Here is a 14,892-nt window from a genome sequence, read left to right as displayed (position 1 = left end):
CTGGGCTAGCCACCTCTTTATGAGCTTGGGGACCGTTGGCCCAAATGACTCTGTCTGGCTTGGCTGGACTGGCCTCGGCCCAGTTTGGTTTAGCTGTCTATAAGTGTGTTTCTGTGCGTTTGGTTGAATATTTGGGTGTGGGTGTGAGAGGATGTGTGAGCTGACCCTGGCTACGCAGAGTTGTGTTTGGGTAAACAGCGGGACAGCCCTGCGAGAAGACTGCATAAAGGAGTATTGATTGTGAGTGGGAGATGTCAGCATGCTCCGGGAGGGACTAGCCATAAATCCCCTTAATGACGGGATACATTATCAACGGCTTAGCAGGTGGGACAGTCATCACTTAGAGGAAGAGAGGCAGAGAGAAAGGAAGGAGAGAGAAAGATAAGAAATGAAAGAACGAGGGATAATATGAAATAGATGAGTGAGGGACAAGGAGATGAAAATGGAATGGTAGAGAGAGAGAGAGAGAGGAGAGAGAGAGGGAGCGCGCGAGAGAGAGATAGATAGATATAGAGGAGGGGGTGTGCTCTGGGATATTTGACACAAACAGACCGAGTGAGTGGGGGAGTACGGTAAAGCTGGTTCAGCCCCTTTAGCAGGATATTGCATAATATTAGCATTTTAAAGCACTAAAGTGATTGCTTTATGATCTCCTGGCTGTGAGTGGCCATGCCTGCCATAGAACAAAATGTACCGGCTGCCTTCACACATTTTGACTTTAAGCGTTGCTTGTTAAATGTATGTTTTACAGTATACAGTAGATGCCAGTACACAAAATATGTGTGCAAAATGTAAGAATGTAGGTATGCGTATGTCTAACTCTTTAATGATCCTTCAGTTTGCCTCCACATCTGTCTAAAACTATGTCTTTGTGTGCCTCTGTAGAAATGGACAACTTTTTAAGCCAGTGTATGTTTCTGTGTGTAAAAGGCCAAATCTGTGAGTGTGTGTTTGTCTGTGAGTGAGGTTTGCCCAATAATGTCCTCTGTGTGTGTGTGTGTGTGTGTGTGTGTGTGTGTGTGTGTGTGTGTGTGTGTGTGTGTGTGTGTGTGTGTGTGTGTGTGTGTGTGTGTGTGTGTGTGTGTGTGTGTGTGAATCAGAGGCCAGTTTGTCATGTTGCTGCTCCAGAGAGCCCTGATCCAAGCTGACAGGTGAAGCTGAGCGCAGCTAAACAGCACACGTAACAGGGAAGGAGGGAGAGAGAGAGAGCATGAGAAAGGGAGAGAGAGAGAGAGCATGAGAAAGGGAGAGAGAGAGAGAGCATGAGAAAGGGAGAGAGAGAGAGCATGAGAAAGGGAGAGAGAGAGAGCATGAGAAAGGGAGAGAGAGAGAGCATGAGAAAGGGAGAGCGAGAGCATGAGAAAGGGAGAGAGAGAAAGAGCATGAGAAAGGGAGAGAGAGAGAGCATGAGAAAGGGAGAGAGAGAGAGAGCATGAGAAAGGGAGAGAGAGAGAGCATGAGAAAGGGAGAGAGAGGGAGGGTCTGTGGGAACGTGGAGATTAACTATATAAGGAGATAGAGGTTAATTGGCATGTTATCAGAGGTTATCTGGTGGATGTTCAGTTTTCATGGCTACATTTTCTCTCCTGTGGCATTCTGTTATTGTCTCTTTAAACTCATTTGGCAAGGCATGAATATTATTGTCATGCCAATCAGTCACTATGAGGGGAATGGAGTCACACAGAGGACGGATACTCAATTTAATTGCTGAATGACTGTAGCATACCGATACAGTCAGTGGACATAGCTCAAGGACTGCATGGAAGACCAGAGAGTGGGGAAGGGAGAGCGAGAGAGAGAGAGAGAGAGAGAGAGAGAGAGAGAGAGAAGGTTGGACAGGTTGATAAATTACAGTCATTGATGTGACCCACCCAGTAGATACACATTCACTCATGCAGAAAGAGTAGTACAAATAAGGCATGTTTTTGCTATTAGGAAAAATGAGAAGCAACAATTTGATGTGAGTGTAATATGCAATAGGATATTTTCCTGCATTGTCAGAGTGTGCTTACACTATTTCTCCCCCTCATATTGGTATTTGGGTGGGTGCATTTGAATAAAAATCATGACATTCTGTATTCTGAGACTATCCCAACTCTGTACATGCATGGGAATACTCTGATCTTATGTATTGTGAGAGGTATACCCATCTGTGTTTGTGTGTGTGTGTGTGTGTGTGTGTGTGTGTGTGTGTGTGTGTGTGTGTATGTGTGTGTATGTGTGTATGTGTGTGTGTGTATACGCATTAGCAACCATGACTTCATAGGTCTCCGGCTGGTGTATTTATGTAAGTGGTGCATTGCCAATGTTTGTGTGAAGTGCACACAGAATCAATTATTATGAACACGTGTGTTTGTGTGTGCATGTGTGCATGTGTGAGCAGGTGGGTGTCCACAGAAGGTAAATAGAAGATTGTGCATGACTAATCCACACTGGAACCATTATGGATTTGCACCTGCGTCCATGCTTAAACCCAGTTTCTGCATTGAGGCCTTAAAAGTCATTCATCTGTTGGCATCTCTGAGTACAGTGTCCACATCAGAGCCATAATGGCTGTGCCCTCGTATGTATTCCTCTGTAGAGTTTCTGTGTTCAAGCCTCAAAAGATGGATGGCAGTGCTTGTCCCCAGGAAACAATATTTCAACCCCTCACTGTCTCTGTTGGTTTGCTGTTGCTCACTGAGTTGATCCACAAATCAGACGAGCTCCTGGCTGTCAGTGAACCACTGTCTACGGTCTCATATTTTCCAATAGAGCGTTATCAAACACCAAAGTACACTCAATGCCCAGTGACTGACGTGAAGTGACGGACATTGGCTTCGGTCCCACAAGGCCAGCCGCAGACGACCCATGGCTCCATTCAAGCGCCCATGCATTAATAATGGCGGAAAGTTGGAGTCATCCTTTGCTCAGCTAGGCTGAATGTGGGGGCTCATAAGATACATCATTTGGCTTCACTCTGCACTGCAGGAGGGAAGTTATTTTATTGTTCGTGAAAAGCATTGAAGTGTTTATTTTGGCTTTTGGGTAAAGTGCTTAGAGGAAAGTGTACTCATATGTGTGGGTGTATTTGAATAAACATTGTGACATTCTGTATTCTGAGAGTATCCTAACTCTGTACATGCATGGAAATACTTTGATCTTATGTATTGTAAGAGGTATATCCATCTGTGTGTGTGTGTGTGTGTGTGTGTGTGTGTGTGTGCAAGCTATGAGCTTATGTAGTGACCTGTGTGTGTGTGTGTGTGTGTTTATGTGTGTGTGTGTGTGTGTGTGTGTGTGTGTGTGTGTGTGTGTGTGTGTGTGTGTGTGTGTGTGTGTGTGTGTGTGTGTACATGTTTTCCTACATTATTAGGACAACAATGTCCTGACAAGTCACCAGAATGTCCTGGCAAGGTAGGAAAACAATAACCCTTTCCATGGCCTGAATTCTTACATATGCTGTTGTAAGCTTAAGGGTTAGGTTTAGGGTTGGGGTTAAAGTTAAAGTTAGGCTTAGGGTTAACGATAGATTGAAGATTTAGGGTTAGGGATTAACGTTAGGGTTAATGTTAGGGTTAGGTTACGGGGTTATGGACAATAGGATTTTGAATGTGTTTGTGTGTTGATGGCAGGAGGGTCAGGACAGAGGTATGACTAATTAGATACGTGAGATTCCCCTGTGGGAGGCGTAATAAATCACCACAGAGCATTTAGGAACACCGCTATTTGCTCTCCCAAAATTCATTATGATACGCGGCGTGACAAAACATCCCCCTGATACCACGCAGGAGACTGATAACAATCATCTTTAAATGGGCTTTACGAAATGGGGATGGACCAAGCGGGCCGGACACAGGGAACGGGGAACAGCCACAGCACTCAGCAGAGCACATGGCCACTGCGCCATGTGTCCCTGCAGTCAAAAACAGGTCCGTTAGCCAGGCTATTACAGGGCCATTACATTGACATGGCGAATGGAACGATGCTATTGTTAAGTCATCAAAACCCTGAGCCCCGTGGCAGGTCGGTGATATACAATGACATCTTAGGCATGACACGGCCAGTATGGGACTGGAACAGTTCTATAGGAAAATGTCAGGGGCGACATTGATCGCTTGTCCATACAGTGGAGATGGATGTGTGTGACAGAGCTGATGGTGGGTCATGAAGCGATAAAGCTATGTGCTGGGGCAGGTTGTCATGGGGATGATGGCCAGTCTGTGGCGTCACTTAGATAGTGTGTCCTCCGGGGATGACTGTATCCCTGGGAGAGGGTCTGTGTGTCCTAAAGACCCAACTTTCATTTGAGTAGGAGTCAGTGGTTGAAATTAATTATCTCAAATTAGGGTTCAATGGCAGGAACCCGGTTACCACGATTTACTGCCCAGAACCACTCCCTTTTCCTGGGATAAATAACTGTGAGAAACAGGTAAATTATAATAAATTATTTATATGAAAAGCATGCGTGAAATGGAACTTGAATTATATGTGATGTCTAAACTCTGTCTTCTCTATGGCCTCTACATGATGAATCATCAACGCTCAGGGTGGGGACAGTATTGAGAGCAGTTCATAATGCATGTAGACCTCTCATCTCACCACAGTCACTTTTTTTCTAGTGACAGGTAGGTCTTCATTTGCTGCAGCATCTAATTTACCCATCTCCAGCTGGCTTTCGGGGTCACCTTGTTTTTTTTTACTGTAAAGATGTTTTATTTTTTTAATGTTTTGCAGCTAACCATTCAATCTTTGTGAATAGAAGTGAAAGCTTTCTGCATTTAATTCTAGTCCCATATTATTCAAGCATGCCATTAGAATGATGAAGATAAGGACAACAAAACATATTCCATTTAACTGTTGAAAGCGATGAAGGAATGATGTGACAATAGAGAGAGAAAGAGGAAGTAGGATAATTACATTAGGGGAAATATTATGATTTATACAAATAGGCCCTGTTAAATTTAGACATTTAAATCATTTTCGCTAGCCTATAATTGTAACTTTGTAGGCCAGATGCGCTGCACCAGAATTGCATGTTCTCTCCCTGCTTTACCATGGTTTGAACGAGGTGTGTAATTCCAGTCCATATAATTCAGTATAATAAAATACAGTACAGTAATACAGTTCACACTCAAAACAGATTAGCCTACTGGAGCTAGTTGCATGTATTTACCCAAGAGAGCATACAGCTATCTATGAGCATTTATGTTTTTTTGTCGTACATAATGAGCAGTAGTCTATTTCATATAGGCCTATGTATTGGTTAATGGCACAATCACTTGTGATTTTTATTATTTTGTGCTCATTAAATGTTGTTAATGTAGCGCTCATAAAATGTATTTCATGTCTGGCTCATCAGGCTCAGGTAGCATCAGGCTTGGATTTTCTATCAAACTCTAATCAAATCCAGACACAGGCCTATTTATATGCTTTATAATGCTTTTGAATTACACTTTCGGTTTTGGCGGAAAATATTGGGTTTCCCGGGATAAATGTGATTTATTCTCGGAATGGAACATTGGTAAAATACAGGGAATATATTCAACCCTAGCTCCCATGACATCTTTGCCCGAAACCTAGCTTGATCTAAGAGGTGCTCCTCCAGAGTCCAGCCTATCCGATGGTTGAATGTGAATGAGGTACTTTTCATCCTAGGAATGATGAAGGGTGTAACAAATGGTGTGTGTGTGTGTTTTGGAGAAGTAGCTTCAGCAACTATAGAAGGGAACTAGGCCACTGCACAGTCATGCCCACCCACATACAAACATAAACATACCCTGGCATAGTCACACAGCCATGCTAAGAGGCACTATTTGGCAGCTGTCGCGTCCAATACCAAAGTAGGGAAGACAGTGGCAGGCAGCTGCAGGCACTAATACTGGTGGGGCTCACTATCTGGCAGTGGTAGCTACAGCGTCAGCCTCCCTGGTTGAGAGGGAACTCGGCTCTCAGCACCACGGGGTGGGAGACTCAGTACCCAAAACACAGGGTGTCATTTCTGCTACTACATACCTCCCTTAGCGAGCACCATGGAGACACAGCCTGAATTATTGATCAAGGGAGACAGGGTTCAGAGAGAGCTGTTGGTTCTGTCAGCCTAGAACACCAAGACAAAGAAAGAGCAGAGCTACAGATGAGGAATGTGTACAAAATGACAAAACTTTTACGCCTGGTGAGTGAAGCTGGCTGTTGGGCTCTATGATTGCACTTCAAATCAAATCAAATCACTTAGGGAGTGAAACAATGTGAACCAAGCCATTGTCGCACCATGCAGTCCAGAATTAGTTTTCCTCGCTGGAGGGTTTATTTGATCTTTTTGTTTGGGAAACTTTTCTGGTAGCTTAAGTTCCCCACCCACACTTAGCCTCGGCAGCACACCCTCAGTGGGATTTGGGGGTGACTCAGTGGGGTGTCCTCATAATAACCCCGGTGGACTGAACACGAGGTGGGGTGTCCTCATAATAACCCCGGTGGACTGAACACAAGGTGGGGTGTCCTCATAATAACCCCGGTGGACTGAACACGAGGTGGGGTGCCCTCATAATAACCCCGGTGGACTGAACACGAGGTAGGGTGTCCTCATAATAACCCCGGTGGACTGAACACGAGGTGGGGTGTCCTCATAATAACCCCGGTGGACTGAACACGAGGTGGGGTGTCCTCATAATAACCCCGGTGGACTGAACACGAGGTGGGGGATGATAGATAGATAGATAAAACCCCACATAGAAATAAGACAAAGCGTAATAACAAACACTATAGCTAGTGGTGGATGGTAGAGGCAAACAAAAACACACTAACCTGGTGTGACAGTGGTGTGGCACTGGTCACACTGGTGTGACAAGAACAAAGGGTTTCAAACATACCCCAGAGCAGTGGACAGTAAAGGTGATATAAACATGCAGAAGTGTTCTGCAATTTCCGCCTTGAAAGGACAATAAACAAAATGATTAAATCTGAATTCTATTCTATTTTACTGTACTGTGCAGTAGTGGACAGCAGCTGGAGGTAAACAGTGAGACACCCTGGCTCCTGGCTGAGACTGCAGGGGGTCACAGCAGGCCTCTTCTGCTCAGTGGGCTCCAGCTGTCTGGTGGTAATGAACTAATACACTCACTTTGATTGTGGCCTTACTACCCACAGGGAGTGGAGGAGACAGAGAGTCCTCACCCTTACTTCCCACAGGGAGTGGAGGAGACAGAGAGTCCTCACCCTTACTACCCACAGGGAGTGGAGGAGACAGAGAGTCCTCACCCTTACTACCCACAGGGAGTGGAGGAGACAGAGAGTCCTCACCCTTACTTCCCACAGGGAGTGGAGGAGACAGAGAGTCCTCACCCTTACTACCCACAGGGAGTGGAGGAGACAGAGAGTCCTCACCCTTACTACCCACAGGGAGTGGAGGAGACAGAGAGTCCTCACCCTTACCACACATGGAGAGTGGAGAGGAGATAAAGAGGCCTCACCTTTACCACACATGGAGAGTTATGGAGGCCTCACCCTTACCACCCACATGGAGTGCGGAGGAGATAGGCAGGCCTCACCCTTACCACCCACAGGGAGTGTGCAGAGGAGATAGGCATGCCTCACCCTTACCACCCACAGGGAGGGCAGCGGAGATAGGTAGGCTTCAACTCCAACCTGAACCCCCACTGCCTCCACTAGGGTGATGCTACAATCTCAGAGTAACAGGACCTTCATGCCGATCCCAGAGCCGTTTATAATTTAATATAATTGATCTAAGAAAAGTAATAGAAGTATTGTTACAGGAATTATATTCCTCTATGTTTTAATACCCAATTAAAATTAAACACTCTGTCAATTCCTAAGAATTTGTAGGACTCTTATTTGCATAAAATGGACAGAGACCAGTCTCAAAAATCAACCAGCAGCGTTTATTCTCAAGAGTACTGAACATGATACAGTTTACCACAGATTATAAACCGAAAATGACGTCATTCGTTTTCGTACTACCCCGTCTCATCAACCAGCAGTACAATGGCTGTATAGTTCTCAAGCCTTCCCACATCGTCTCTCCCTACTAAGATCAATTACGACCCAAGCCAAGGTCTGCCTGTGTAGATAAGCATTCTAGCCAGTCTGGCTATAAGTTCATTAATTTCTACCAAGGAACAGACAGTCATTGTTCTAATTCTTGATTATATTTACACACATTATATTCAGTACTAGGGTTAAAAGAAAATTCATACATCTATACAGTAACATAATAGTATTCTGATTAGTCAGTCCTGATTGAAATATATACATAATTAGTCATTATCGATAAAAAAATCCCTTAACATAGAAGTACCGTTGCCTCATGCCTTTGTTCTTGTGTAGTGCATCAGCAAGAAACTAAACAATTAGCTACAGATGGTTGAAATCACAACAGAAGTTATCATTAGCATAATTTGATTCATGCTTGAACAATACCAGAGGAATCCAGCTTTGAGTATCAGACATTATTACAGTCTAATTCATTTTACTCTGCAAACCTGCATGCACTACACTGTAGCATCCATCAATGAGTGAAGCAACTCACAAACTTAACTCAGTGTAACTTAACTATGTCCTTTGTTCAATCATTCAATCTAGTTGTTTGTGGTGTAAACAAGTCCTTGCCTCACCTCTCCTAGAACAGCCAAGATTTGCGCTTGGTTGAGAAGATGATGGATAGATTATGAAATCAATTTGATGTAATTACCATCCATATTTAATTGGTGCGCCAAAAAACACATTCGCACAGAGGCTTTAAACTCTTTCAATTTGTAACCATTATGAATTTTACCAGCCCAGTAAGTGCTGAGTTTCCACCTGTCAATTTTTTCACGTGCTCGTTCCCTTCAAATGTCCCTCATAGCAACTGACAAGTCAACCCTGTGGAAAGCTCAGACACTGCAGTACTACAGAAGTCATCATCGTCAGGACCGACCAACCAGCATATGGATCAAATAGCAACGATATGCCTCAAGAAATTCCAGGATCTTGCCTCATACAGTAAAGCCCCTCAGGTCGAACTTAAACTTTCCCAACTTAACTTTTCTCCTTTCTGCTGACACACTACTGCTGATGAGGGAGCACAAAACTTTATGGTTATCTTTAATTCATTAATCGATTCATTTCCTTTCTTGTATTACAGCACACAATCCATTTTAAGTAATTCAACTGCAAATTAATCTCATCTGGTCCTATCTGACGCAACCTCAAGATAACCCATGTAATGTATCCAATGTGAAAAACAATGTTTCCCCCTCTCTTAACAGTGGCACAATGTGTGCGAGAGGGAGAATGAGAGAGAGAGAGAGAGAGAGAGAGAGAGAGAGAGAGAGAGAGAGAGAGAGAGAGACTAAACAGACTAATTCCTCAATGAACATCTTCAGTGACAAACTACAAGGGCTTTTTGAAATGTACAAAGCCATAAAATCCGAGCTTTTTTCTAAGCAGTTGACATTTGACCACTGCAGTAGGACTGGTGGAGCTATCTAACACAATTTCCTTTGTAACATTCTGGTAGTGAGAACGTAATGTTTGAAACAACACCCAGGGAAATAGTTCTGTCAGCCCCGAGAATTGTGTTTGAGGAACACTGGCTCATCCAAACAAACCCTTTCCCCAGGTTCTTATGATAAAAGAGACAGATCCCGATTGGCTGTGCATGGAAATGTATCTGTGCATGGGATTCGCCAGGGCATTTGGCTGCCATCGTGGTTTAAACATTTCCTTGCCCTTGTAATATCTGAGCCTAAGAGAGGGCTCTGGGAATTTTTCTGAAAAGTGTTGCAATGTTCTCACATCAAATCACATCATCCCTTTACATCTTTACATTAGCTAGGAGATGTGACAGTCCTGGGGGGGTTAGAATACGGGTTCAGAGAGCTGACAGCTGTGTTGAGAAGGTGGAACAACCAGCACTCCACAATAACAGCACCATCAGCAACGCCCGAGAGAAAGAAAACAGAGAGAGGATGAGAAAGAGAGAGAAATGCTTTAGCCAAGTAGGAGACGGATGAAACAAAGGGAATGAGTGAGAAAGACAGAAACTATCCAGAAAGACAGACACTAACTGGTGGTGATGAGTTAATGAGTAGAGTGTTTGTTTGTGTACTGCTGAATGGGTGACTGGAGGGCATTTTAGAGAGAAACCCAACAAGTGAAAAGAAAAGCATGAAATACAGTGACAGTATTTCAGCACGGCAGAAACCCAGCCTAAAACCCCAAACAGCAAGCAATGCAGGTGTAGATGCATGAAAGGCCAGAACCTAGGAAGAAACCTAGAGAGGAACCAGGCTATGAGGGGTGGCCAGTCCTTTGCTGGCTGTGCCGGGTGGAGATTATAACAGAACATGGCCAAGATGTTCAAATGTTCATAAATGACCAGCATGGTCAAATAGTAATAATCACAGTAGTTGTCGAGGGTGCAGCAAATCAGCACCTCAGGAGTAAATGTCAGTTCGCTTTTCATAGCCGATCATTAAGAGTATCTCTACCGCTCCTGCTGTCTCGAGAGAGTTGAAAACAGCAGGTCTGGGACAGGTAGCACGTCCGGTGAACAGGTCAGGGTTCCATAGCCGCAGGCAGAACAGTTGAAACTGGAGCAGTAGCACGGCCAGGTGGAGTGGGGACAGCAAGGAGTCATCATGCCAGGTAGTCCTGAGGCATGGTCCTAGGGCTCAGGTCCTCCGAGAGAGAGAAAGAGAGAATTAGAGAGAGCATACTTAAATTCACACAGGACACCGGATAAGACAGGAGAAGTACTCCAGATATAACAGACTGACCCTAGCCCCCCGACACATAAACTACTGCAGCATAAATACTGAAGACTGAGACAGGAGGGGTCAGGAGACACTGTGGCCCCATCCGATGATACCCCCGGACAGGGCCAAATAGGATATAACCCCACCCACTTTGCCAAAGCACAGCGCCCACACTACTAGGGGGATATCTTCAACCACCAACTTACCATCCTGAGACAAGGCCGAGTATAGCCCACAAAGATCTCCGCCTCGGCACAACCCAAGGGGGGGCGCCAACTCAGACAGGAAGATCAAGTCAGTGACTCATACTACACTATGATTAAAGAGTTTGTTTTACACACCAATGGACATCACATATAAGAGGGCTTTTACTGTGATCAAATCACACAGATTAGGAAATTATGGCAGCACACTTCCATTTGATTTGATGTTGTAGAAGGAGTTTATTCTATGGTGATCTCAATCGATTTGACACAATGTTCTCTCGTCTTACTGATGGGTGATCTTTAACCTAACACTTGTCTTTCTCTCTGCAGGGCCTTGACAGAGTTGTTGAAGCAGCCAGGAGAGGTGGGTGGAGTGGACGGGACCGGGGGTCACCACCCCATAGGGACCAATGGGATCTCTGGCAGGTCACCGCGCAGCAACAATGGTAAACCTGTTTCTCTGGGAGCGACAGTGGTTATTACAGGAGATGTCTCTCAGTGTAATTAAGCATATCGGATACTGATCCAGCAACGCTTTGCAAGCACTCTCACGAGGGCTCTTTTAGTGCTCAATGTACTAATGAGGACACTACTAACTCTGAATAGGGTACAACAGACTATTTCAGACTCTGGCATTTTCCAATTTTTGCTCTACATTATTGAGAAGGGCCTGTAAGTAAATGTTTCACTGTTGGTCTATACCTGTTGTATACGAAGCATGTAACAAATCAAAAATTGATTTGACACGCACGCATGCAGACACTTGTTATTGAGCTAGGAGGAAGGCTCAATTCCATAGCAGCCCCTGCTGTCTCCCTCCATGGCTGAGCAGAAGTGCAGTGACAGGCTGGTTATCTTTAATTCCATAGCAACCCCTGCTGTCTCCCGCCATGGCTGAGCAGAAGTGCAGGGACAAGCTGGTCATCTTTAACTTCTCTGGGATATGTGGGACGGTAGCGTCCCACCTCACCAACAGCCAGTGAAATTGCAGGGCGCCAAATTCAAAAACAACAGAAATCCCATAATGAAAATTCCTCAAACATACAAGTATTTTACACCATTTTAAAGATAAACTTCTGGTAAATCCAGCCACAGTGTCCGATTTCAAATAGGCTTTTTTCAAATGCACACCAAACGATTATGTTAGGTCAGTACCTAGTCATGGAAAACCATACAGCCATTTTCCAGCCAAGGAGAGGGCTCACAAAAATCAGAAATAGCGATTAAATTAATCACTAACCTTTGATGATCTTCATCAGATGGCACTCACAGGACTTCATGTTACACAATAAATGTGTGTTTTGTTCGATAAAGTAAATATTTTTGTCCAAAAACCTCATTTGAAATTGGTGTGTTATGATCAGAAATGCATTGTCTCAAACAAACAGCCAGTGAAAGTGCAGAGAGCCACATCAAATTACACAAATACTAATAATAAACATTGATAAAAGTGTTATGTGTTATGCATGGACATAACAAGAACAATTAATGCAACCGCTGTGTCAGATTTCAAAAATGCTTTATGGCGAAAGCACACCTTGCGATTATGTTAGGTCAGCGCTAGTCACAGAAAAACATCCAGCCATTTTCCAAAGAAGGAGGTGTCAATTTCATGGTATCCAATTGTTTTTAGTAGCTACTATCTTGTCTCATCGCTACAACTCCCGTACAGGCTCGAAGGTTGAAAGTCATGCATCCTCCAATACACAACCCAACCAAGCCGCACTGCTTCTTAACACAGCGTGCATCCAACCCGGAAGCCAGCCGCACCAATGTGTTGGAGGAAACACCGTGCACCTGGCAACCTTGGTTAGCGCGCACTGCTCCCGGCCTGCCACAGGAGTCACTGGTGCGCGATGAGACAAGGACATCCCTACCAGCCAAGCCCTCCCTAACCCGGACGACGCTAGGCCAATTGTGCGTCGCCCCACGGACCTCCCAGTCGCTGCCGGTTACGACAGAGCCTGGGCGCGAACCCAGAGTCTTTGATGGCACAACTGGTGCTGCAGTACAGCGCCCTTAACCACTGCGCCACCCGGGAGGCATATTCACTTACCTTTGGTGATCTTGATCGGTATGCACTCCCAGGAATCCCAGTTCCACAATAAATGTTTGTTTTGTTCGATAAAGTCAATAATTTATGTCCAAATACCTCCTTTTTGTTTGCGCGTTTAGCCCAGTAATCCAAATGCATAATGCGCGATCACTTTGTCAGACTAAATGTCAAAAAAGTTATATTACAGTTCGTAGAAACTTGTCAAACGATGTATAGAATCAATCTTTAGGATGTTTTTAACATAAATCTTCAATAATGTTCCAACCGGAGAATTCCTTTGTCTTTAGAAATGCAATGGAACGCAGCTACCTCTCACAGGCATGCGCGTGATCAGCTAATGGCACTCTGCAAGACCTCTGGCTCAAACAGCTCTCATTCTCTCCTCCTTCACAGTATAAGCCTCCAACAAGGTTCTAAAGATTGTTGACATCTAGTGGAAGCCTTAAGAAGTGCAATATGACCCCATAGACACTGTATATTTGATCGGCAATGACTTGAAAAACTACAAACCTCAGATTTCCCACTTCCTGGTTGGATTTTATCTCAGGTTTTTGCCTGCCATATGAGTTATGTTATACTCACAGACATCATTCAAACAGTTTTAGAAACTTCAGAGTGTTTTCTATCCAAATTCTCTATGCAAATTATATGCATATTGTAGCTTTTGGTTGGGCCTTAGTAGCAGGCAGTTTACTCTGGGCACCTTTTTATCCAAGCTACTCAGTACTGCCCCCCAGTCCCAAAGAAGTTAATGAATTTGTAATTATTTTTGTTCTGGTCTGGGCCCTGTTGATATAGCACCAAGCAGTTCATCTGTTTACTAATTAGATCCCCTCAAATCCCTCTGAACCCCATTCCCATCCAACACACACACACACACACGCACACACGCACGCACACACGCACACACGCACACACACACCACACACGCTTTGCTTTCATCTTCACTCTATTCTCACAATTATTTTCTCCGTCACGATCATGCCAACCTACACCCATCAGTCTCCACCTTCCTTTCATTTCTACTCCTCTTTATTATTTTGCCAAACAACACTCATTCCCCATCTGTCCTTCCTTTCTCCTGTCTCTGACTAGCGTTGACCATTAAATGAGTCTTTAATTAAGTGGTCATTATCCGTGGAGGGCTGATACAATGGGACGTGGAGGCCAGAGAGACCCGTCTGTGTGCCCCCCCCCCCCCCCCCCCAGCTCTCAGCATGGTGTGTCCGCTGGCCACACAACCACAACCTGCCACCACCCGCATGACCTTCATTAAGAACCACAGACCAGAGAGAGAGAGAGAGGGAGGGGGAAGGGGAGAGAGGGGGAGATGGAGCAAGATGAGAGAAGGGGATAATTTAAGAGAGAGAGAGAAAGAGATGGATGGGGACAGAGAGCATGTGTGTGAGAAAGGTGGGCAGGTAGAAGTAGAAAGATGGAGTGCAGAGGATGGAAGAGGAAGAGGTGGAAGAAAGGGAAGGAGGAATTGGCAGAGAGATAAGAGGGGGAGATGGATTTCTGGAACAAATATCAAAGGAGAGGGCAAGAAAGAAGTGACAAGGTGAGAGAATGGAATGGAAATGAGGGAACGTAGGGATTGTAATAGATAAGGGTAAAAAACAATGCAAACATTTAAAAAGATGAAAGATGGGGTGACATAGCCATTGAGGAATTCCCAGAAAGATATGGGTAAAAAAACTAATCAAATAATACCAGATGAAAGAAGGACATTGACTGGGGTGTGACATTGTGTCATGATGAACATTAAAGAGAGGACATACAGGTGCTGCCTAGTCTACTGAGGTGGATGAGAGTGTAAACCTCTGGCTCTGCACATGTTTTCATTATTTCTATTCCACCCAATACTGCTCTGCCCTATAATCTCAGTGCTTTA

At 44.5% G+C, this 14,892-nt stretch overlaps 1 protein-coding gene across 2 annotated transcripts in view; it reads left to right on the top strand.

Moving 5' to 3' along the window:
• The window catches only part of LOC110538381 (protein shisa-8), a 75,196-nt gene that overhangs the window by 15,257 nt on the left and 45,047 nt on the right, over positions 1–14,892 (top strand). For both annotated transcript variants that reach the window (XM_036938432.2, XM_036938431.2), the window contains exon 2: positions 11,273–11,388. In XM_036938432.2, coding sequence (XP_036794327.1) covers positions 11,273–11,388 — 116 coding nt within the window. The remainder of the gene's footprint in view (positions 1–11,272; positions 11,389–14,892) is intronic.

The sequence above is a fragment of the Oncorhynchus mykiss genome, chromosome 12 (genome assembly GCF_057628025.1).
Source record: "Oncorhynchus mykiss isolate SJ-2025 chromosome 12, ASM5762802v1, whole genome shotgun sequence".
NCBI classification, from domain to species: domain Eukaryota; kingdom Metazoa; phylum Chordata; class Actinopteri; order Salmoniformes; family Salmonidae; genus Oncorhynchus; species Oncorhynchus mykiss.
This window is presented reverse-complemented; position numbering and strand designations above follow the sequence as displayed.